We start from the raw sequence: 24,711 nt of genomic DNA, 5'->3' as shown, positions 1-24,711 counted from the left end.
CTAATCTACGCTGTTTTCTCTCAATTATCCATAAATCAGTTAATTTTTTTTAATGCTTTCTAAGATAACAGTTCTGCTCAAACCATTCAACAATCAAATATAAAGTAAGATTTCATTTCCAGGGAGGATCAAAATGTATTAAATATAACAAAGCAAATATATAATTGTTGGCATTAGTCTTACAGACAAATTTTGACCTTCTATAATGAGTTAGAATGCATCAAAAAACCTTGAGAAAAGGTGAGAGAAACAGGTGAGGGGGATTAAGAACTACAAACTTCCAGTTACAAAATAAATGATTCAGAGGTATGAAATATACAGTATACATTTGTACAGGGGAATACAGGCAATAATAATGCAATATCTTTGTATGATGACAGATGGTAACTAGATTTATCATGGTGATCATTCTGTAACATATTGGGTTGGCCAAAAGGTTCGTTCAGATTTTTCCGTAAGATGGGTCCAGTAGCACTTAGTTGTCTTTAACTTCATTTGAAACACCTTTGTTAGACTGTATGTGACAGCTATCGTATCAGCGTGCATTTTAAAAAAGACATCAAAATTGGTGAATTTTTGTGTAGCCATTTCAACGTTGAAGATGGAGGCGAAAAAAAAAAGCAACATTTTCGGCATATTATGCTTTATTATTTCAAGAAAGGTAAAAACGCAACCGAAACGCAAAAAAAGATTTGTGCAGTGTATGGAGAAGGTGCTGTGACTGACCAAACGTGTCAAAAGTGGTTTGCGAAGTTTCGTGTTGGGGATTTCTCGATGGACGGTGCTCCAAGGTTAGGCAGACCAGGTGAAATTGATAGCGATCAAATTGAGACATTAATTGAGAACAATCAGGATATTTTGACTATGTCAGCAGGAGACAGCCGACAGACTCAAAATATCCAAATCAAGCGTTGGAAATCATTTGCACCGGCTTGGTTATGTTCATTGCTTTGATGTTTGGGTTCCACAGAAGTTAAGTGAGAAAAACCTTCTTGACCACATTTTCACATGCGATTCTCTACTTAAATGTAATGAAAACGTTGTTTTTAAAACAAATTGTGACGGGTGATGAAAAGTGGATACTGTACAGTAATGTGGAAAGGAAGAGATCGTGGGGCAGGTGAAATGCACCACCACCAACCACACCAGAGGCCCGTCTTCATCCAAAGAAGCTGATGCTGTGTATACGGTGGGATTGGAAGGGAGGCTTCTATTATGAGCTCCTTCTGGAAAACCAAATGACTAATTCCAACAAGTACTGCTCCCAGTTAGACCAACTGAAAGCAGCACTCGATGAAAAGCATCCAGAATTAGTCAACAGAAAACACATAATCTTCCGTCAGATAACGCAAAACCGCATGTTTCTTTGATGACCAGGCAAAAACTGTTACAGCTTGGCTGGGAAGTTCGGATTCATCCACCATATTCGCCAGACATTGCACCTTCGGATTTCCATTTATTTCGGTCTTTACAAAATTCTCTTGATGGATAAAAATTTCAATTCCCTGGAAGACTGTAAAAGGCACCTGGAACAGTTCTTTGCTCGAAAAGATAAAAAGTTTTGGGAAGATGGAATTATGGAGTTGCCTGAGAAATGGCAGAAGGTAGTGGCACAAAAGTGTGAATACGTTGTTCAATAAAGTTCTTGGTGAAAATGAAAAATGTGTCTTTTATTTTGACTTAAAAACTGAAGGCACTCTTTGGCCAACCCAATACAGAAATACCGAAGCGCTATGTTGTGCACCAGGAGCTCACATAGAGTTGTAGGCCAATTATGCTTCAAAAACAAAGTAACTCATAGCAAAACAGAACGATTTGTGGCTACCAAAGGCAGGGGTGTCTGGGGGTTGGGGGAGGAATTGGATGAAGGTAGTCAAAATGTACAAACTTCCAGTTATAAGTACATGATAAAATACAATGAACACTGCTGTATGTTATACATGAAAGTTAAGAGAGTAAATCCTAAGAGTCCTATTGCAAGGAAAAAAAAATTTCCTATTGTTTAATGTTCTGTCTGTATGAGATGATGGATGGTCACTAAACTTCCTGTGGTCATCATTTCATGATGTATGTAAGTCAGATCATTACGCTGTACACCTTAAACTTATGTACTGCTGTATGTGAATCATATCTCAATAAAATAAGAAGAGAGGAAAAAAAGTTGTACCCCTAAAAAAAATTCCTTAAAAAAAGTGGCCTAGCAAAAGCAATGTTTTTGGTGGAATAATACTTTAAAACTTAGAAATCAAATTGTTTCAAAAAATGTATTCTGTCTCTCTCTCCATATATAATAAACTCAACACTGTCAAATATACATTCATTTGTAGTACATTTTGGCATGCCAGATGGACAAAGATAGTATCTTGTACTTATTCTGCATAATGCTCAGGGCAGTGTTATGCAAATAAAGTGGTTTAAACCATAGTATTTGATGTTGACAGTGATGACTTTTATACAAAGACAAAACTTCTAGAATCAATTTATTAAAAAGCTCTGTCAACACATTTCCCTCCATTGCCCCCACATATACACATATATATGTAATTTAGCTATAAACACTATTAAAATTTTCTTCACCCCATGTATAGTTTTGGTATTCATAAAAGGTCTATTATCATTATAAACTTTTTTAAAAAGAAAAGTGTTACTTAACAAATACTTATTATATGCCTGATCACTTTCTATATTTTTTATATTTTAAATACATGTACTAAAAAAAAAATCACAATTCTTTGTGAGTCACAAAATCATATTGTCACCATTTATAGGCAAGAGGGTCTCCTGTGGAAGCCAAAGACACAAAGTGCTCAGGGTCTATGCTGTTAAGTTCTGTAATACACACACTGTACGAGCACTTCAGACACAGGCAAGAAAGCAATGGAAAAATGGAAATGCAATACTAGATTAGCTAATATATAATTTTTCTAGCTACGGGAAGGCAAGTGAGTGTAATGCCTAAGAAATCATGTGGCAGTATACTGATCTATAAAGTCAGAAAATGCTTGGGTCTCATTTCTATTTCTGTGATTTTTGGTGAAACTTTTTTGTTGATATTTTAGAGTTACTATGTAAAGAAACTTGACATTCATTACCTCATTAGTTATTATATTATACCCATATTCCAGATGAGGAAGGTGAGATGCAGGGAATGCTAACCTGCTCCTAAATCATGACTAGTAAGTACCGAAGCTCAGCTATAACCAGATTAACAATTAATGGTCTTCATAGATAAGATCAGTATGCCCAATAAAATTAAATACTGACTGAGAGCAATTATAATATATACAGCATTTGTTATGTTCATTGTAAACCTAAGGATGCATGTACTTAGAATTAAGAACAAAACAAAAATTTTCCATCCAAAACCAGAGAAAAACTCTCTAAGATTTCATTTGCAGAAAGATGTAAAGACATCTGGTAAGATGAAAACATTAAGATGTACTGAAATATTAATATGGTGTAGGACTTCCACATTCGAATTACTAATTTTTAAGGGCTGCTCCTAAAAAAGCATGAAAAACAACACTCCTAAATGTTTTAAGTAAAGGTTTATAATGTTTCTCTGGGGTAATTTTACTAAGTAATTTTAAGATAGCTGTAATTATGGTCGTCTTCATCTATTTTTACTGTCTTAAAGGCAGAGCTGAATCAACATCATCCTAGACAGATGCAGCAAACCTCTCATAAAGATCAGTCTCCCAAGTCCCCACAGCAACCTGCTGTAGTAATGAACACATTCTGGTTGGGATCCTACTGCAACATCCCTTTCTCTGTTCTAAATTTCACAAGGCAGGAGCTATCCTGCCTTACCAGAACAAACAAAAGTACAAGAGAAAAATGTCCTCATATTTGTAATATGCCCAACAAACAGTAATAAATGCTTCCTCAAAAGATACACTTCATGTATCTCTTTGTTCCTTGACTAAACGTTATCTTTCTCTGTGACAGAGGTAACATTTACTAACTCATGTTGGGAAATTCATTTCACTTTCTGAGCATTTACATAGCATTGCTGGAAAATGGAAAAGCAGGAAGAGAAGATAAAAGTTGTTTCAAACTATGAAAGAGATAGTTCCATTTATTTTTCTTAGAGTAAAATGTTCCAGGATAGCAGTTTTCAGATTGTGTGTGATGAGATCAATTTAGTGGATCAAGAGGAACACTTAAAAACAATGAAATAAAACAGAAAAGAATAAAACAGAAAATATAATACCAGCAACATACCAAGTGTAACTGTTGTTTCACGAAATTTTGGTTTCAGTTATACGTATTTATGCCTGTATGTACACTGCAAAATGTATTCCTGAGAGCCATGATTAAGAAAATGTAAAAGCCACTGCTGAGTGCATACAAAGAAGCAGAGTTATTGTTTTTAATATTTTGTTTTTTGACAGATAATAACAATTTTAAAAAATGATAAAACATTGATGAAAGAAACTGAAGAAGACACAAATTAATCTAAGGCTCTTCTGTACTCATGGGCTAGAAGAATATTGCTAAAATGTCCACACTACCCATAGCAATCTACAGATTCAATGCAATCCCCATCAAAATTCCAATGGCATTTTTCACATAAATATAACAAACAATCCTAACATTGTGTGGAATTACAAAAGACCTCAAATAGCCAAAGGAATCTTAAGAAAGAAGAACCAAGCTGGAGGCATCACACTTCCTGATTTCAAACTATGTTACAAATCTATATCAATCAAAACAGTATGGTATTAACATAAAAACAGACATATAGATCAATGGAACAGACTAGAGAAACCAGAAATAAGCCCATACATATATGGTCAACTAATTTACAACAAAGGAGCCAAGTATATGCAATGGGGAAAGGATAGTTTCCTCAGTAACTGGTGCTGGGAAAACTGAACAGCCATATGTAGAAGAATGGAACTGGAATATTACCTTATACCACACACAAAAATCAACTCAAAATGGATCTAAAGCTTTGAACATAAGACCTGAAACCATAAAACTCCTAGAAGAAAACACAGGGAGTAAGCTCCTTGACACTGGTCTTGGTAATAATTTTTTGGATTTGACACAAAGAGCAAAGGCAACAAAAGCAAATAAAAACAAATGGGACTACAACAAACTAAAAAGCTCCTGTACAACAAAGGAAACCATCAACCAAATGAAAAGGTAATCTACAGAATGGAAGAAAATATTTGCAAATCATATATCTTAAAAGGGATTAATACCTGAAATATAAAAAGGACTCATACAACTCAATAGAAAAAAAATGCAATTAAAAAATGGGCACAGGATCTGAACAGACGTTTTTCCAAAGGAGACATACAGGTGGCCAAAGAGTACATGAAAAGGTGCTCAACACTGATAATCAGGGAAATGCATATCAAAATCACAATGAGATATCACCTGTTAGAATGACTATCACCAAAAAGACAAAAAATAAACAAGTGTTGGTGAGAATGTGGAGAAAAGAAAAACTCCTGTGCACGGTGGGTAGGGATGTAAATTGGTGCAGCCACCATGGAAAACAGTATGGAGGGTCCTCAAAATATTAAAAATAGAACATCTAGCAATGTCACTTCTGAATTTACCCAAAGAAAACAAAATCACTATCTCGAAGAGATATGTGCACCCTCAAGTTCACTGCGGCATTATTTGCAACAGTCAGGATGTGGAAACAACCTAAGTGTCCGCTGATGGATGAACTGATAAAGAAAATGTGTTTTTATATATATATATATATATATATATATATATATATATATATCAGAATATTATTATTAAACCATAAAAAAAGAGGAAATCCTGTCATTTGAGACAATTTGGATGGACCTTAAGGGCATTATGCTAAGTGAAATAAGTCAGACAGAAAAAAGACAAATACTGTATAATTTCACTTATATATGGAATCTTAAAACAAACAAACCACAAAACTGAACTCACAGATACAGAGAACAGATGGAGCAGGGGGTGAAATGGGTGAAGGCAGTAAAACGGTACAAACTGCCAGTTATAAGATAAACGATAAGTAAGTCCTGGGGCTGGTGTACAGCACGGCGTCTACAGGTAACAATACGGTATTGGATGTCTGAAACCTGCCAAGGGAGTAAATCATAAACGCTGACATCACAAACACACACACCTGTAACTGTGTGTGGTGACAGACGTTAACTAAACTTACTGTGGTGACCATTTTGCAATATATGCACATATCAAATCATGTTTAATGGGAAATAACTCCTAAATGTTTTATGTAAAGGTTTACAATGTTGCGTAATTTTACTGAGTGAAAAAACCGTAAAACGATTGCAGTATTATATGTTAATTATATCTCAATAAAAATGAACTTTAAAAACCCACAAAAAAATTAATCACCACATTTCTCCATAAAATATCAATTTGGTTTGTTTTCAAAACAAAAAAACAAAAGAAAACCAACCATCTATCCAATTCCACCAGTTTGATTAAAAAGAATGTATAATTTACAAGTATACTTTATTCACATGCTGTAATCTATTTTAAATAGCTTATTCAGATAGAGCTTTTAGCAATGTGTGATAAGTACATTTCCAACATTAAGTAATAAAATGCATCAAACTCCAAAGAATTCCAATGCTGCTTTATTGTTGGATTTCCCAAGCCATGCCTTTGATATAACATGCTGCTGACATTTGATTCGGATACCCAATAACCTTATTCTGACTCACATGCTGGAAAAAAAATCTTATTTCATAGCAGTGACCTTTAATTTAAACTGAAATTTATTAAAAATCAGGCTAATGTGATGCTTTTTAGTAGAATTTTCCTACAAGAATAAAAGGTGAATAGTTGAAATATTAGGTCCGACATTTCCAAAGAGGTTCCAATCTTTTAGAAGTACATAAACAGTATTTAGTATATACCATGTCAAAATCTTAGCAACTAGAAATATGCTCCTTTAATATATTTTGATAAACTTAATCTTTATATACTTATATTTTACTTATATACTTTGCTGAAATGCAGATGTCTAAAATCACAGATTGTGTATGGTGTACATAGTTTTATGTAAAGATCACTGCTTAGAAACGTGTAAATATATAATCTATGCATTTAAATGTGCCATATATAATTTCTGAAAAGATGGCATACAGAATTAAATCACCCAAGTGTACTGTTACTGGACAATTTTAACAAATAAAAAGATTCCAGCTGTGTTGGCTCTCCCTGTTGGTTGGGTCATCCATTGATATCTTATTAGTTCCCCCTTCTTAGTGTTTATCTGTCAATTATCTGACTTTTTCCTAAAGGAGAGTTAGAAAGTCAATGTCATCCACCCACCTGGGGCCCGAATACTTCTCATTCAGTGGCCAGTCAAATCACCTTTCAAATCACCCATCTGTTCCATTTGTCAGAGGATTTATCAATATTCAGGGATAGGTGATATCTTTTGTCTGTGTGCAGTAGAATTGTTGGCTGGCTATTTAAATCCTTTCTGCCCCTCTACCGTTTTTTTTTTAAAAAAACAACATTGTAATGATTCCTCTGATTAGAGATTTTATTGATACAATTATCACAAACCCCTAAATAGATAAGATTTGCAGGTCACAGGCTGATGATTCTTTAAGGTTCATACTAAACTATTTTTTCCCTTATTGTGCCAATGAGATAGAAGTATTCTCAGAATGTAGGGCTGGTGGGAGATCATCTACTCCATCTACAAAATGAACTTAAAAAATTCTACTCTTGGGATGGTAAAAAGGAAATGACTCTACTGTAATATTCTAATTTTACAAGGCAGCAAAACCAAGTTTCCTTTGCAGGAAAAAACTCTGGGCTCTAAAAAGTGACTCACAGCTATTAGGCTCTGTACCTTGGAGGAGCGTTCAATTACAATTATGGTCTCTGGAGGTATCAAACTGGGGAAGGAGGTGTTTGGGGAAGAAGGAATTGGTGGCAGACTCCAGAAATCACTTACTGGGACCAACATCATTGGATGTATTTCCTGGTTTCAGCTCCACAGTGCCTATCTGTTGTGGGTCCTGACCTATGTGTTGGCAATTGGCGGTCCACCTCTACCTTAGATTGGGCTTTTAGGGCAACTTACTGTGAGGAGAAAATGTGCACACGATCAGCTGGGTCTCTTAAAAGTGATCACTTAAATGATACAGAAATATGAAATAATAACAGTAAAAAAAAAGTAACTTATTCACTTTGGGTAGTACAAATAACCACCCTTTCCCCATTTTTCTTCTCAGTCTTAAAATGCACCATGCCACATAAAAATAAGTAATGAAATGGCTATCCCAAAATGAAAAGGCCATCTAGTGCAGTATTTCTGAGTGTTGAGGGAAAAGAAATGCCAGATCAGAAAGGACCCAAAGGTAGGCTAATGAGGTAGATATGGTGCAGGTTCTGTGAAGCCAAAATATTTATTGTTGTGTAACTCTTAAAATGTCCAATAAAGGACTATTCAAGAGTCTGTTGTCCATTAAAGGACACTGGCTCCTAAAGCCTGGATAATGAAGGTGTTTTTAAATGATTAAGGTATTAAAGTTTGCAATGCTTTATCTGATGTAGAACTTCTTCATAGATAATTAGTAAGTCAAAAGTTTTTAAGAGTATTTTATTTAAATTTATTCATTGATTTATTTTTGGCTGTGTTGGGTCTCCGTTTCTGTGCGAGGGTTTTCTCCAGTTGCGGCAAGCGGGGGCCACTCTTCATCGCGGTGCGCGGGCCTCTCACTATCGCAGCCTCTCTTGTGGCGGAGCACAGGCTCCAGACGCGCGGGCTCAGTAGTTGTCGCTCACGGGCCCAGCTGCTCCGCGGGATGTGGGATCTTCCCAGACCAGGGCTCGAACCCGTGTCCCCTGCACTGGCAGGCAGATTCTCAACCACTGCGCCACCAGGGAAGCCCTAAGAGTATTTAAGTCGTTTTGTAAATAGTTTTTTCTGCTGTTGTTGCTTGTTTGCCTTTTATTGCTCTGTGATTAATAATAAAAGGTGGCTTTGAAATAATGAAAAAATAAAAAAATTAAAAAAAAAATAAAATGCACCATGCCTTCTAGCCTAATGCAATGTATAAAGTCTCCTCTAGGTACCTTACAAATGTCAAGTTCTATCCTTGGCCACATTCACTTCTAATTTCTATTCCTGGCCATTCACGTCTACCTCTCTATACACTACCCAGCAGGGTTCATCTACTCTCCAAATGTCAATTATATAGATGATTTTGAGTCTTTACACTCATACATAAACTGAACTTTCAGGCTTTAGTCCAGTATTCTGATTGCTAATTAGGTGCATCTACCTGGATGATTACCATCTCCAAAGCCAAAATAATCTCCCCCAGCTATTCCTCTCTAATCCTATTCGCTCATGTGCAAAATGTCGAGGTTACTTTTGACCTTTCCCTCTCCTTCTTCCACTAAGTTTGATTAATTCATTCTTTACAACATTATTTGCATCCATTCTTTCCATGCTAATTCAGAATCTTTATACTTCATGTAGAAATGACATTACGACAATACAACTCCTTCTTCTGACTCTGGTCTATTACCACTAAGCCATCTATCATATCACCACCATATTGCTATTTTTATAACAATTCTGATCACAGTCCTTGACTGAAGGAGCAAGTCCAGAGTCTTTAACCTTCCGTAATTTAGCTTTATGTATTTTACCTCGTCTCACACTTCTATACAAAGTCCTGGTTTGGCCAACCTGGTCTATTTAACAGCCAGTGAACCTACCCTATGCATTTCCCATGCCGTGTCCTCCATCTGGAAGACACCAGGCTTCTGATTCTTCAAGTTTGTTATTAAACTTTACCTCTTCCCTGGTCGCCCCTAGTAGATAGATAGAAGTACGCTCCCAGAATGTTAGAGTGGAACAGAGATCGTCTACTCCAGCTGCAAAATGGGCTTTAAAGAGTCACCTCCTCCATCATAAAATTCCAATGCTTGGGGAAACTGAGGCCACTAAAATAATTTTCTCTTTGAATACTAATTTTTTTCAACACATTTTTCTTGAGTGATTCCTATGTGCCAGGAGCCATTCTAGCCACATGGGATTACAGTTTAATAAGAAAGACGGGCTGTACTTAAATTACCGCCCAGATAATTAAACTCTGATAAGCATTACCAGTGGTGGGGCACAGGGTGCCACTGAGGCCTGAAACGCAGGTGGCCGAGGGAAGGGGTGAGGCGTGAGGTTAATACAGCGTGGGAAGACAGGACAGAATTGGGTCAGCCGGGGAAGACGACGAAGGCTTCCCTGAGGAGGAAACCTTCGAAGCAGGGGCCAAGAAGTAGGAATTAACTCTGCAAAAAGGTGGGTGATTTCTGCATGTAGAAGGAAAGCCCAGAGACGGGCACTCTCGTAGAACTAAAAGAAGGTCTGGGTGCTGGAATCCAAGGGGCGAGGAAGGTTGCCAGAGGTGAAGGAGGAAAGGCAGGGAGGGGTAAGAGCACTGCTGGGCCGGGGAAGGCCATGTTGAAGATTTCTGGGCTTTATCCTAAGAACAGGCATTGGGTTGCATGTTCCAAGGTACTTCAAGTCGGGACCACGGCTCACCCTGGGAGGAATGGGAGAAGCAACTATGAAATTAGAAAGAACTTGAGTTTTATTTCAATTGAAACATTTTCTGTATCCTCGTCACTCTTCCCTATGTGTCTGATCTCATCCAAAGTCAATTTAGAAAAACAAAGCAGGGCTTCCATGATGGCGCAGTGGTTGAGAGTCCGCCTGCCGATGCAGGGGACACGGGTTCGTGCCCCGGTCCGCGAAGATCCCACGTGCCGCGGAGCGGCTGGGCCCGTGAGCCATGGCCGCTGAGCCCGCAAGTCCGGAGCCTGTGCTCCGCAACAGGAGAGGCCAAAAAAAAAGTTGCTTCGTGACACTTCACTTTCAGGAAAGACCTACGTTAGTACCTGTTTTTGATAACCCAAAGAAATCAGAAGATGATTTTTGCTTTTATGAAAAAAGGCAAAAAGTAAAAATAGCGTCCAGCACTTGGTTTGCTGTGAGCAGTTGAGAGGTAGCACGTACCCATCAGGGAGAGAGGCACCTCCAAGTTCCTTCCCCAGGAACCACACTCAGCACCTCAGCATCAAGCTGCTATAGCTTTGAACTGTGTCTGTGAGCATCTGCGCTTTACCTAGATTTTTTTTTTTTTTTTGCGCATCTGTAAGCAAGATGCGTCCTAAGGTAATTGCGTCTTCACTTTATGCCATTTTGGCTTAGTAAAGGTTTCATAGGAACTCTCTACTTTCAGATAGCAGGGGGGAACCTGTATATGGATGTCCGTGAACCTACAGACACTTAAGGGAGTAGGGATCTGTTTTATACTTTTTATAAGCAAAACATTCCATACAAGAACAATCCAGGGAAAAGCTCCATTTCACTGTCAGCCGTGCGTTGGTGCTACAGTTAAAGTTAAATGTTCATTCTCTTGCCCTTTCCCATAAGGTCTTTAATAAGAAAAAATATTTTAAGAGAATACCAACAAAATTTTTCCAAGGATTGTTTTGGTCACCACTGCTTTTTTAGTATCATCTTGTCTATACTAGGTAATGACTTTCAAAATGCAATCAAATTTATTTCCTCTCAAATTACATTTATATCAAGGATAAAATTTTAAGCAGACAGGGTGACAAAGTTAAAGAACAGCTGGGATTTTGAAGCAATTTTTGTGTTCAAGGTATTGTGTTGGACACCTTAAAATATATTATCTCATTTTATCCTAACAAAGACTCTTGAGAGGTGCATGCTATACTCTACAAGGAAGATGGAGCTCAGAGAAGCAAGCATTTCCCCAAAATATATACACCTTAGACCTACACTGTCCAATACGGTAGCCTGGAGCCACATGTGGCTGTTGAGCAACTGAAATACAGCTAGTCTGAACTGAGATGTGCAGTAAGTGTAAACTGAATACCAGATTTTGAAAATTTAGTATGAAAAAAAAACTATTAAAATATCTCAACTTTTGAATACTGATTGCATGTTGAAATGACAATATTTTAGATAGAGTAGGTTAAATCAAATATATTATTAAAATTAATTTTACCTGCTTCACACTTAAAAAAAAAATCAGCTAGTAGACGTTTCAAAATTACACACATGGCCCACAACTATATTTGAATTGAAGAGCGCTACCCTAGACCAAAGGCTGCATTGCTGAATTTGCCAGTAAACATCAAGGTCAAAGGCAGCGTGGTATAGAAGAAAAGAAGAGTACATGGATTCATGCAGATCTTGTTTTAAATCTTCTCTCCACCAATGACTAGTTTCGGGCAAAATATCAACCCTCTCTGCACTTCACTTATGTCATCTGCATTATGATGGTATTAAATATCCCCAAACAACTGTTGTATAAAACATGTAAAGCAGTAACTGGCAGAGGGGAGGGAACAACGCCGAATACCTCCTACAGCAACTGATTAATTTAAAAACTGATTCCCAAAAAAGAAAAAAATTCACTTATTTGAAAATCACATTTTATTCTCTTTAAGTGGGAAAAGTTAAAGAACCAACATATTGAATGCCTGCTTTAGCACAGTATGTGCGTAATATATGCTGTATTGTAAAATACATAGTATACACAGATTCCTTCTTTCTTTCAACATTGTTTATAATAGGCTATAGGCCGGGAGGCCAGATGATGAGATTAGGGTGAAGTAAAAAATATCAGGACACAGAAGGGCCCAAGTGGTTCTTAAGGACACAATGGATGAATTCCCATGAAAGAGTTTATGAACTACACTTCAGCTGGTCTTTTCAAATTTTACATCAGGAACTGAGACTAGTGAGTAAATGACATCTGGGCAAATAGAATTTTACTCTTTTTTTTTTCTTCCTGGGTCACAGTGCTAACAAATTGATCCAATACACTATGTTTAGACTAACTCATTATTAGTAATCTCTACTAAATCATAAGAAACTACAAAACCATATGGACTACACTATCCAATGTCATTTTACCATATTCTGTCCCCTAGGCTTGTGTCAAGAAGTTCGCCCTGGGCATGTGACTTTTATCAATGCAGGTATGATCTGTGTATGTTTAAATATAAAGGGTGGAGGAGTTGGGGCATTTACTTTATCATTTGATGTATGTATATGGCCTAAGATTGACATGTGACAATGTGTTAGATTGCCCTGCTTTGTACGTTTTTTTTTTTAAAGTAGTATGAAGGGGGAATTAAAGATTTGAGTCACTTGAATGTGGCCTCTTAAATATCAGATATTTAGTACATTGAACACCAAAAGTGTTCCTATGTTAACTATAACTAACTTTCAAGAAAATGAGACTGAAGAAGTAAGACGCTATCAGATTCACAGATCTCAGAACACCATAAGAGGCTATAAAAATATCCACTTTATTCTAGTTTGAAATTTAATGGAAGAAGTAACATACCAAATTTTAGGTTAGCTATTAAAGTGCATATTCAGTGAATTAAGTGGGGAGAGCTTCAGGAGAGGGCCTCCCCTTTGATCTCATACGTGGCATTAAAAATCTGCTTCTTCTAATGAATTTTTGAGCAACCCCTGAGTATATGTGACTTGGTATTTGCTCTTTCAAAGTGGGTAGACTCAAACTGACTAAAAATGAGACTACATCTACAGACACTTACAACTAGTTTTCAGCAAATGTCTACAAATTTAGGATTCTAGGTAGAATTGGGTAAGAAAAACAAAATTACACTAAATCAAAATTATTAGCAATTATTAACTAATAATAAGAATCAGACAAAGCAGTAACACGTAAACAGTAATTAGAAAAATTTGCTGAAACTCTGAACTGAGATATTACACTTCTGATGCTTGAAATTATAGGAAAAAATATACTCAGTCCACTTAAGAGAACACAAATGTCATAAAAGCCATTTATGCCACCAGCCATATTTCCTAAATGCACACTTTAGAAAAAGTTCATATCAGGAAAGAGCTTATTTGCATTAACTTTAAATTAGCTAATATCTGAGTCACACCTTTGAAGAAACTTGTATTATTTCCAGGTATGCCCTTTTCCCTCCCTTTTCTTTCTTTCTTTTTTTTGTTTTTGAGGGGAATAAGGAAGCTAGACCAAAAAGAAAAAAAATAGTTAAGTCGCATTCTTTAATGTGAATGGTATACTTGTGCTCCTATATACTATCTCAATCCCATTGAGCCATGTCTTCAAATAATTTGATAATCTGTCTTTAAAGTTTCATCTTAATTGGAGAGTTCATTTTTGTAAAGCGCCTTGGCACCATTCAATCTTTTATGAAACGAGAAAGGTCTCCTTCTTTGGACTTGACATTTTTAACCACGTACGTGTGAGCAATTTTTGCTGTCAAATACTGCAAAGGTAGGTTTTCTGTTGTTGTTCAATCTGAAAATGTCTCCACTATACTTGCACAGCTGCCCTCTTCCTAGCAGAAACCTACCCGCCCCTCTCCCCCCACTGCAAGTTTTAAACTTTGTTTCCTTTGGGGTTCTGCACAAGCGCTACTAGTAATATCCAAGAGACAAAGAGCTGTGCTGTGGGTTCACGGGATGCCAAATTTGAGTTGTGAAACAAAGCACTCAAATTTGAGATTCAAGATGAGGAGGAGGAGGATGCTGGTTAAAAAAAAAAAAAAATTATCATAAAGCCTAAGATCGCAGAGCTATCTCCCTAGACAGCTCCTCCTGCCCACGGACACCCCAGAGCGCGCGGGAGGGAGTTCTGGCCCCGGGACAGGGGCTGCCGTCCGCACCGCGAAGCCCCCTGCCCGCGCCCCCGGCCCTCTCACCGCTTCACTCGGATGATCTGGTCCCGCATTGGCTTGATGTCCTGGAAGCTCTGCTGGTTGACGAGGCTGTAGACGAGGATGAAGCCCTGGCCGTTCTTGATGTACAGGTCCCGCATGGACGCGAACTGCTCGGTGCCCGCCGTGTCCAGGATCTCCAGCACCGACGGCGACGAGTCCACCTCGATCTCCTTGCGGTAGAAGTCCTCGATGGTGGGGTCGTATTTCTCGATGAAGGTGCCGGTCACGAACTGCACGGTCAGGGCGGATTTGCCGACCCCGCCCGAGCCCAGCACCACCACTTTGTACTCGCGCATCGTCCCTCCGCGGCCGCCGCCGCCGCCGCTGCCCGCGACATAGACCTACGCCCGCCGCGCTGCGCGCCCGGACCCTGCGCCGGCGGCCGGCCCCGCCGCCTCCCGCGGCCGCCCCCACTTCACGGCCGCCGCAGCCCCCCGGGCGCCGGCGGAGGGAGCAGCAGCCCTGGGCATGGGCCGAGCCGGGCAGCAATGCGGCACCGCGAGCGCCGGCAGGCACTGAGGGCGAGCACGGAGTGTGAGCCAAGGAGCCGACGGAGCCGCCCGAACCGCGGGCCCGCAGTGCCGGCGGCCCCGCCCCTCGCGCCTCCACGCCCAGCTCCCCGCCCGCCGCCGCCGCCGCTGCCGCCGCTCTTCCCGGCGCCGAAGCGCGCGCCCGAGCCCGAGCCGCAGCGCTGCTGGGGGCGGGGCCCGGCGGCCCAGGGCGGAGCCCGGAGGCGCAGCCCCGCCCCTGCTCTCCCCGTCGCCTAGGCGACCGGCCGCGCGCGCGCTCCCAGGAAGCTCGGCGCGGCGCGGAAGCCTCGGCCCGCGTTTAGATAAACAGCCACCTAGGTTACTCAACAACACCCCACCCTGTCTGCCCCGTTGAACCCCGGGGCCCTGCGTACTGAGCACGCGCAGTTCTTCCTCCTGCGACAGGACCCGTTTCTACCTGAGAACGCCACGTTCAGAATTTGGCGGAGACGAGATGTTGGAGGGGCAAGAGCAATCTCCGGGCTTTTAACTTGAGGCGGGGAGAAGACACTGGGAAGGTCCAGAAGGAGGCCTTGGCGTGAGGGCCTTGCTGGGCACCACCCAGTCTGTCAGCATTCCTGAGAGCTTTGGTTTTATCTTGTATAAACATAAGAAGCTTTAAGGGAGGAGCATAAATACAATGAAATGCAGCTTTGTTTTAAGCGTCAGGACACTGAGGGAGAAGTGACAGACCCCCATCCGGCCCACTGCCCGAGGCGGCGAAGGCCAGAGACCGCGGAAGCCGGGCCCAAGCTCTGTGATATCGTCGGGGGTCCCGCCCACCTTCCCCAGCCCCGCCCTTCTTCAGTGCTTGATAAAAGTCGAGCTCTTCCCACGCCCTGTCAGCTACGGGCGCTTGGAAAACCGGGAGAGCGGATCCCCAAGCAGCAGCCAGAAGGCCCGGGGACACTTCATAGCAACAGCCAGCCGGGGCACCTAGTAGGAAGCTGGGATTCATTCCAGCCAACCAGCCCGTGCTTTTGGACCCCGTGGTATCATTCTCGACCAATAGAGAGCCGCTTCATGCCACGTGACACTGACCCATCAGCCAATGGGGGAAAAGTCTAGTCGCAGGCTCAGCCATCCCATCTGCCACTGTTGGCCAGGCTGGGCGTTTGCCCCTGCGCACACTCTGCCAACCAATCATAGGTGAGCTGAAGAAAGACGGAAACATGCGCTGAGCCAACCAGAATTCGCGGTTTCCGTGCCACCAAGGGCCGGTAGTGTGGAGACAGGGGCAGAGCTGGTGGGGTCTGGGAGGAGTCATTGATTGAGGGGTGGGTCGCGGCACCCTATTCGGGCAAAGGAACAGGATGTGTTGCGGGCGAGAGTGATGGATTTCACTTTTAACGTCGTCTCCGTGGCATTCTGCTAGACACGGAAATAGTGCTGAGGGATGTGGGCTGAAAAGTGGGATGAACTGACAAAACAGGGACTCTTTGGGGTGAGAAAATTTCGGATCCTTAGAGAGACGTACAGCAGCAGTTGCATGGGTCCTCCATGCGTGCCTCCGAAAACGTTTTTGAAACTTATTGTTCTCTCTGTGGCATTAGATCTTAATTACACACTCTCTCCCACCCATAACGTCAAATTTAGGAGAAGTTATGTCCCTAAATATTCCTGGATTATATTTTGCAATAACTGGTAATTGGATTTACCTTCCTTAATCTATGTCCTTCTCGAACTAGTCTACACCCATCCATTACCTTCTCACATTTCTTGGGAATAATAAGTTTCTATAGTTCTAAGATTTGATCATGGTATACCTCTTCAGCCTTCCTCTTCCGCACAAGGTCATCATGTAGAGAGGATTTTGGTCTGAGTTTATCAATAAAAGAGATGTTCTTTTATCTTTTTTTTGGTCAATTATCAAACTACTACAAAGATGTACTCAGATTTAGCAGTGTCCTACAGCCCTATCGCTCCATTATCTTAAAATGAATAACTTACCCTTGCATTATCTTGCTATAGTATAACACACCAAGTTTTTGCTTAAAATAATTGCGGGCAAGTGTCCTGTCAAAATATGTGGTAAGAGCTTCCCCGGTGGCGCAGTGGTTGAGAATCCGCCTGCCGATGCAGGGGACACGGGTTCGTGCCCTCGTCTGGGAGGATCCCACGTGCCGCGGAGCGGCTGGGCTCGTGACCCATGGCCGGTGAGCCTGTGCGTTCGGAGCCTGTGCTCCGCAACGGGAGAGGCCACAACAGTGAGAGGCCCGCGTACCACACACACACACACAAAAGTGGTAAAATATAAATCATTATTTCTTCATTACTTATAAAAATATGAGTGTTATATTTGAGCCACCAGAATCAACAGTGAAGGCAGATTGCAAAACAACTAAGAATCAAGAGGAAAGTTTTATGAGAATTGAAATCAAAGAGCATCTGATACCTCATTTTAAACTAGTAATGTGAATAAGTGAATTAAAATTAAGAGCTCACATGGATTTGAAGTGAAGCTTCATATCTGAGCTTTTTTGGCAGGCATGTTTCAAGAGGACTTTGTTGGTGAATACGGTGTTGAACTAGCTTTTTAGTAGTCTCATATACTGTGTAAAACTTACATGCCTTTTGTGGTTTCTTTGGTAACAGCTACGCTTCTTTAACGGAAAAGACATACTGTCTCTTTTAAGATCCAACTTTTGTATTGTAGTCATAAGAAATCCCTAGGTTTGTTAGGGGTTGAATAGAGCCAAGAAGCATCAAACTTTCTCTCTTTGTATGGATCGTTACAACCTGTGTAGTACCTTGTATTAATTACAGTGGAACTGAAAAACCATTCACTTTGCAAGGAGTAAATGTCCAGTGACTTTTTTTTAAAAGAAATTTGCATTGGGATTGTGGGTCCAAATTGTATCTTTAAGCAACTGCTTTCATTTCTTAGGTCCCCAAAAGTTGAGAAGCTCTGGATTGGAGTGCATCTGATAGAAGTTGTCACAAAAAAATAGTGAGTCGGTGCCCAGTTACTCTACTTAGCATAATAGAGAGAGGAGAGGTTTTTAAAGACATTTCTCAGTTTATTTTCCCTGACCTTTCATCAGTGCCAACTTTCTTGATAAGGAGAAGTGTAGAGACTACAGCTCTTGGAGTAGTGTAGCTCATTTATATTTCTCATAATGACAGGCCTCAATTTTCATTCTCAGTGCTGCCATAAGGGTAGATTTTTAATCAATAAGACTCAAAAAAAAAACATGTTAAGTAGGAGCATATTTTCCTATCTATTCTGTCTTGGTAGTGACCTGATTTGAGGCTCTATGTGAAAGAGAAGAATTAGCTGCTAAAAGAAAGGATGCTGGGATGTGCAGAGAATTTTGAATATTTGGGTGGGAATTGGGTGTGTATCTCCTGATCTCTTAATTGTGTTCATTGCTATGCTAGCATGACCTATCTATTCTGAGAGTGATTTTAGAAATAAAATGTCTCCATTTGTTTGTGGGAAAGACAAAATAAAAATGAGATAAAATAAAATTGAATTTTCTCCAAGAGCTGTAAATCTATATGATAGTGAAAACTTAACAGTGTACACTGACACTTCAGGGTCTCTTTAGCTTCAGAAGTACATTGCTGGGAGAAAAAAAAAAAGAAAAGAGAAAAACTTCATTTCTCCTCTCCCCTCTGAATCTGAGAATTATCTCACCTATGCCCATATATCCTCAACTGTCACACTTGTGTTACCATGGAAACCCAGCTCCTTTCTTTGCTTCAGTGAAAGATGTTGGAAAAGGTGGGATGAAGTGGGAAATACACTGTATTCTGGGACTTTCTGACAATAGCAAGAAGCAATTATGCAAGGAATTTAATGTAAACAAGTTAGTAGAGGGTATTCGTAATATGACCAGTGCTTTTCTTGGCTATAAGACCCTGATTCCTTTTGCTTCCTATAAAAGCCTACATATCTCTGATTAACCATAAAGGGGAAGGACAAGTCAAATACATTTAGCACCTATGAAATGCTACTGGTAATTATAAAGAGAGCAGAAAACATTTTCTTGGCCTCTCAGGCTCCTAATACAGTTGAGAAACAGAAGTATATATGAAGAGTGGAAAGGAAGGGGCAAAATAAATGTGTCTCTTTTGAAAATGTGATATATCTCAGCACTTTAGAAAAGAAAAAGAATTAGAATGCAGAAATTGAGTATGTAAACAAATCAATGAAAAAAACCTTTTGATAGAGAAAAGAAATTTTTCTTTTAAAAAAAATTAATTTATTTTTGGCTGCATTGGGTCTTCGTTGCTGCGTGCAGGCTTTCTCGTTGTGGCGAGCGGGGGCTACACTTCATTCTGGTGCGTGGGCTTCTCATGGTGGTGGCTTCTCTTGTTTCTGAGCATGGGCTCTAGGAGCATGGGCTTCAGTAGTTGCAGCACATGGGCTCAGTAGTTGTGGCGCATGGGCTTAATTGCTCTGCAGCATGTGGGATCTTCCTGGACCAGGGCTTGAACTCGTGTCCCCTGCATTGGCAGGTGGATTCTTAACCACTGTGCCACTAGAGAAGTCCCAAGAACAGAAATTTTTCAATAGGCAATTTTCAGCAGAAGAAAAAAATCCATGAAGGAAAGGCTTAATGATTAAAATATGGGGTGGGGGGGGGAAGAAAAACCCTGAAGAATCTTAAGAGCTTGAAGGTCCTGAGGAAAATAGCTCTAGTGTAATTTTTTGAATATAGAAGACCAGGCACAATGTTGCTTGCAGACCCTGCAGTTTCCCTTTACTTTTTGGGGAAAAAAAAAGGGATGAATCAGGACTGATCATTGATGGTAGCACTTTCCGTTCTGTACATAGTTCAGATGTAGGCACATGACTCAATTCTTGCCATTGGTCTGGGAAGAAGGCTGCTAGGCTGGGGGATTTCTGGGATTCTGACAAGAATGAGTTAATATCCCCATTTTTGACATCATTTGCTTCCTGCTTTGCACATTGAAATATGAGTATGTGGCCACCATCTTTGGGCTGTGTTGCCTTATGGCTGAGTTTGAAAACCAACAAGCTTTGGATGGTTAAGAAGAAAGGGAAGAACCTAGTCCTGGATGACAACATTGGAATGTCAAACCTATACTGGAAATGCCCACCTTTGGACCTTGGTTAAGTAAACAGCTAGTGTCCTTTGTTTTATGTTTGTTAGTTTAAGTCTGCTAGGTTTTCTGCCTCTTGCAGGCAAATACATCTCAACTGTTACACAAAGTGTTAAGGATTTGAGACAAAATGGTGTTTCAAAAGATCAGCAAGCATTTATGAGCACTTTCATTCTACTAATGAACTGCATGGTATTTCCAAGACATTATAATATTTATTGAGCACTTACTATGTTTATTATTCTAGGCCCAGAGGATACAACAATAGACAATTAGCCAAAAGAGCTTGAATTCTAGGAGGAGGTACAGACGTTATAAACAGAAGAGGCAGGCATTAAATAACTGATTACACATTTACATTATGTAATAACAGCTATAACTAATGCTAATAAGGAGGAAAAAATCAGGGATTACAAGGGTGTGTAATAAAATTAAATATAAATAATAGAATATTACAAACTAGATAACTAAATAACTGAATAAAATTACAGAAACACTTTTCCAAGTACACAGTAATATTATGTATCATTTATGCATGAATTCCTAGAGGTCAAGAGAAACATAATAACCTGGAGTGGGTTTGGTCAGGGAAAAGCTGTCTGAGAAAATTAATATGGAGCCATGTTTTGAAGGAAGTGGCCAAAGAATAGACTAGGTGGGGCAGAAGGTGAAAGAGCAAAAGAAGAAAGCAGGAATGAGGTAGAGTGAAATAAGGGGAATACAGAATCACTTGCTTCCTTAATTCCCTATAGCAACGCCATTCTAGGGACAACTATCAGGGAAAAAATCAGAAGCCAGAAGTCTCAAAGCAAGATTATAAAAAGTATGAAAATAATATAGGAAAAAACAATACAGAAGAAAAAGTAGAAGAGTACAAAGGTACATTTGAAATTAAGGCATTATTCAAAATAATGAATCATTTATAATGTGTCATGAAAAAATTGTCATAAGGGGTAATTATGGACTTGAGGACACCATGAAGGAGGGATTTACACTTTCACAAATAGGAGCAGGAAGAAAAATGAAGATTAGCAAAAAGTGAAAATGAACAGGAAAACAATATTTGCTTATAGTTATTTTTTTCATGGTAGCTGTTATTGACATGCATTATGTAAAAATGAATGGAATTTGATTGAAAAGAAAAATTTCAACAGACCAGTAATATATAAAGATAGTCTTTTGGTAAATAATGTAACTTAAAATGTTTTTTATAGAATGCCTTTTTGTGCCTTGCCATAGAAAAATATTTTCAATAAAGAAGCTGCAAGGAGTAATAAATTATAACTTAGCGATGCATTTTGGAAATAAAAAAACACATAGATGTACCAAATGTAATAGTATAGCAACAATAAATAACCTGTAATAAAAATCAGGAGTTTGTCAGACGTTATGTGATTTTTGGTCAAATCTAATTGTCATAATTTTTCTAATGCTATTTTCTGTACAAATATAAGAATATTTAAAAATTAAGCCACAGTAGGCATATGAATATCTTGATATTCATAATAATGTAACTAATGTAAAAAATTAGTTACATTATTATGAATAATAAAAATGTTTTGCCATTTCCAAATCACTTTCCCACATATCCAAGAAGATTTTTGTTTTTAATAAAAAAATTTAAAAATAATTAGGAGCAACTATAGTAATATGTGATGTGAAGATGGTGAACTAGCCTTACTGCTCCTTCCTCCTAGACGGCTGGGGTAATATGGAGGGTGAAACACCCTGCAATGAAGAAGACTATGGAAAAACCCAGGAAGGAGGGTTTTTTTGTCATTTTTAAATTGTCTGGGACTAGAAGAGGGTAGAGGGGATGTGGGCCTGGGGCAATAAGCAGCCAGCCATGCTGTGGGAGAATAAAGCAAGAAAAGAACTGTTGTGAATCTGCTCGAGCTTCTCCTTACCACTGCCTTGGGAAAATCAGTGCCTGCCCCTGTAGGCGTTGTGACTCTGAGCTCTGGGCCATGTAACCTCAATAAGAAAATCAGAGCTGCACAGAAGCCCTGAAACTCCTTGGCTCGTAACAACTTAGGGCAGTTGCCCACCAACACCTCCTTCTCTAATTTCCCTGGTAGCTGACAATCACAACCCAAGGACTGCTCCTCCTGAGGTTGCTTCTTTCTGGGGAAACAGAAGGTGAATTCTTGATCTAAGAAGTGATTGGCTGTGATTTTCTTGGGTTTAGGGTTCTTCACTGCAGAGCTCATTTACTCTCCCCCCCTGAGCAACTTGGCATGTCTCAGACTGGGGTCTAGTAAAATGATGAACCATCCTTGTTTACCTAGGACGGCCCTGGTTTTAGTCTAGCATCCCAGAAAACCCCTAAGTGCCAGTGGGTCATCCTCGGCCTGTCCTCAACACATTTCCAGAGGCAAATGAATGCATGTGCAAATGAGATTATTTTGAGAAGTACAGTTATTTCAAAAGACAAAAAAAAATAGTAGATTATGGTTTCCATCAGAAGCATAAACATTAGAATGGACCAAAATTTGTAAACTAGCCTGATAAACATCCTAAAAAAAGATAAGGGATAATGTTAGCTGTATGAAAACAAGCAAACAAAAAGGAACCAAATGGCCATATTACAAATGAACTATATCGTAGCTGAAATAAAGAACAAGAGAGATAGGATAAGATAGCAGAAGAGACACTTACAGTAAGGAGCATGTGAGTACATTGGAAGACCACAGTTCATCTCCCAAAAGGGAGAAGGGAAGTGCAGAGAAGTAGAAAAGGGATGATGGAGAGCAGACGTAGAAGTGGCGGTATACAGATAATCCCGAAAAGAAGGAGAAGGAAAAATAAATGGATGACTTTTTAGAGAAAGCAAAGTGTTAAATTTCCAATAAATGAATGGATGGATGAATGAACAAATAAAAGACTTCAGATGGAAGGGCCCATGCAGCAGCAAAGGAGAATGATGTGGAAAACGCACACTAACAGGTTATAGGGAGATCTGGGATATCCAAGACGGAAAATTATAAAAGTTTACAGTATAAAAAATTAATATCAAATTAACACTGAATGTTTCAATAATAGCATAAGAAGCAAGAAGAACACTAACATAAGATTTTCAAAATATTGAAGGGAAAGGACTTAGAAACTAAAGTTTTATATTCAGCCAAAGTGCCATTCAGGTATGAGAATAGGAGACAGATAATCTCAGGTGTAGAAAACCCCAGAAATGTTGCAGCACAGAGATCCACACTGAAAACAGTGCATGAGTTCTTGAGGAAAAGGTGGTAAAAATCTAGGTGATATTGCACGAGAAAAGATGAAGGAAATATGATCAAATAGTTTAGTAAAATCAGTTGTCTTTAAAAATATCTAATATGAAAGAAATGTCTAAGAGAAAATACATCCATAAATTTTCAGAATTAAAAGTCCAGATAGGGCTTCCCTGGTGGCGCAGTGGTTGAGAATCCGCCTGCCGATTCAGGGGACACGGGTTCGTGCCCCGGTCCGGGAAGATCCCACATACCATGGAGCGGCTGGGCCCGTGAGCCATGGCCGCTGAGCCTGTGCATCCGGAGCCTGCGCTCCGCAAAGGGAGAGGCCACAACAGTGAGAGGCCCGCGTACCGGAAAAAAAAAAAAAAAAAAAAAAAGTCCAGGTTTTCCTTTCTTATTAAGGGGGATGTTTTATATATACATATATATATATGTAATTATACATATGTAATGTGTAATGTGTATATGTGTGTGTATATTCACAAGAAGAAAAAAGGAAGAATAATATTAAAAAGTATTAAAAATAATAGAATTTTCAAATATTGAAAAAATAAGATATTCAAAATAGATCCTGAGATATCAATAATTATTAAAAAGCCAACTCACCAGTTAAAAGGAAAAAAAAAGGCCCATTTACATGCAGTTTACAGAAGGTACACCTAAAGGATAAGGACATACAAAAATTGAAGGAAAAGTATGTTAGAAGTCCTATCAGGCAAATTATTAAAACAGGTAAAGGAAAGCCAGTATAGTGATATCAGTATCAGATTTAAACTCATTTTAAGTCAAAAGTATTCTTAGGCATGGGAAGGATTACTATATGATGATAATAGATTCAATATGCCAAGAATTTTTACCATTATTTTACTAATAAAATAGCATCAAATTATATAAAGCAAATATAACCATAGGGGAAAATGGAAAAATCCACTGTCATAATTCCCTATAACCTAGCAATTCTAACTCGAGTTATATATCCAAAATAACTCTTGCATGTGTTTAACCATAGCCATGTACGAGAATTTTTAGCAGCTTTGTTCATAATAACAAAACCAAAAACCAAAATAAAATCCTGGAAACAACTTAGATGCCAATCAGTTGGAGAGTAAATTGAT

At 39.3% G+C, this 24,711-nt stretch overlaps 1 protein-coding gene across 2 annotated transcripts in view; it reads right to left on the bottom strand.

Annotated features, from left to right (window-relative positions):
• The window catches only part of RAP2A (RAP2A, member of RAS oncogene family), a 43,267-nt gene extending 28,133 nt beyond the window's left edge, over nucleotides 1-15,134 (bottom strand). For both annotated transcript variants that reach the window (XM_059042034.2, XM_059042032.2), the window contains exon 1: nucleotides 14,743-15,134. In XM_059042034.2, coding sequence (XP_058898017.2) covers nucleotides 14,743-15,056 — 314 coding nt within the window. In that variant the 5' untranslated portion in view covers nucleotides 15,057-15,134. The remainder of the gene's footprint in view (nucleotides 1-14,742) is intronic.
• Between the last annotated feature and the right edge of the window lie 9,577 nt (nucleotides 15,135-24,711).

The sequence above is a fragment of the Kogia breviceps genome, chromosome 16 (genome assembly GCF_026419965.1).
Source record: "Kogia breviceps isolate mKogBre1 chromosome 16, mKogBre1 haplotype 1, whole genome shotgun sequence".
Lineage (NCBI taxonomy): Eukaryota > Metazoa > Chordata > Mammalia > Artiodactyla > Physeteridae > Kogia > Kogia breviceps.
This window is presented reverse-complemented; position numbering and strand designations above follow the sequence as displayed.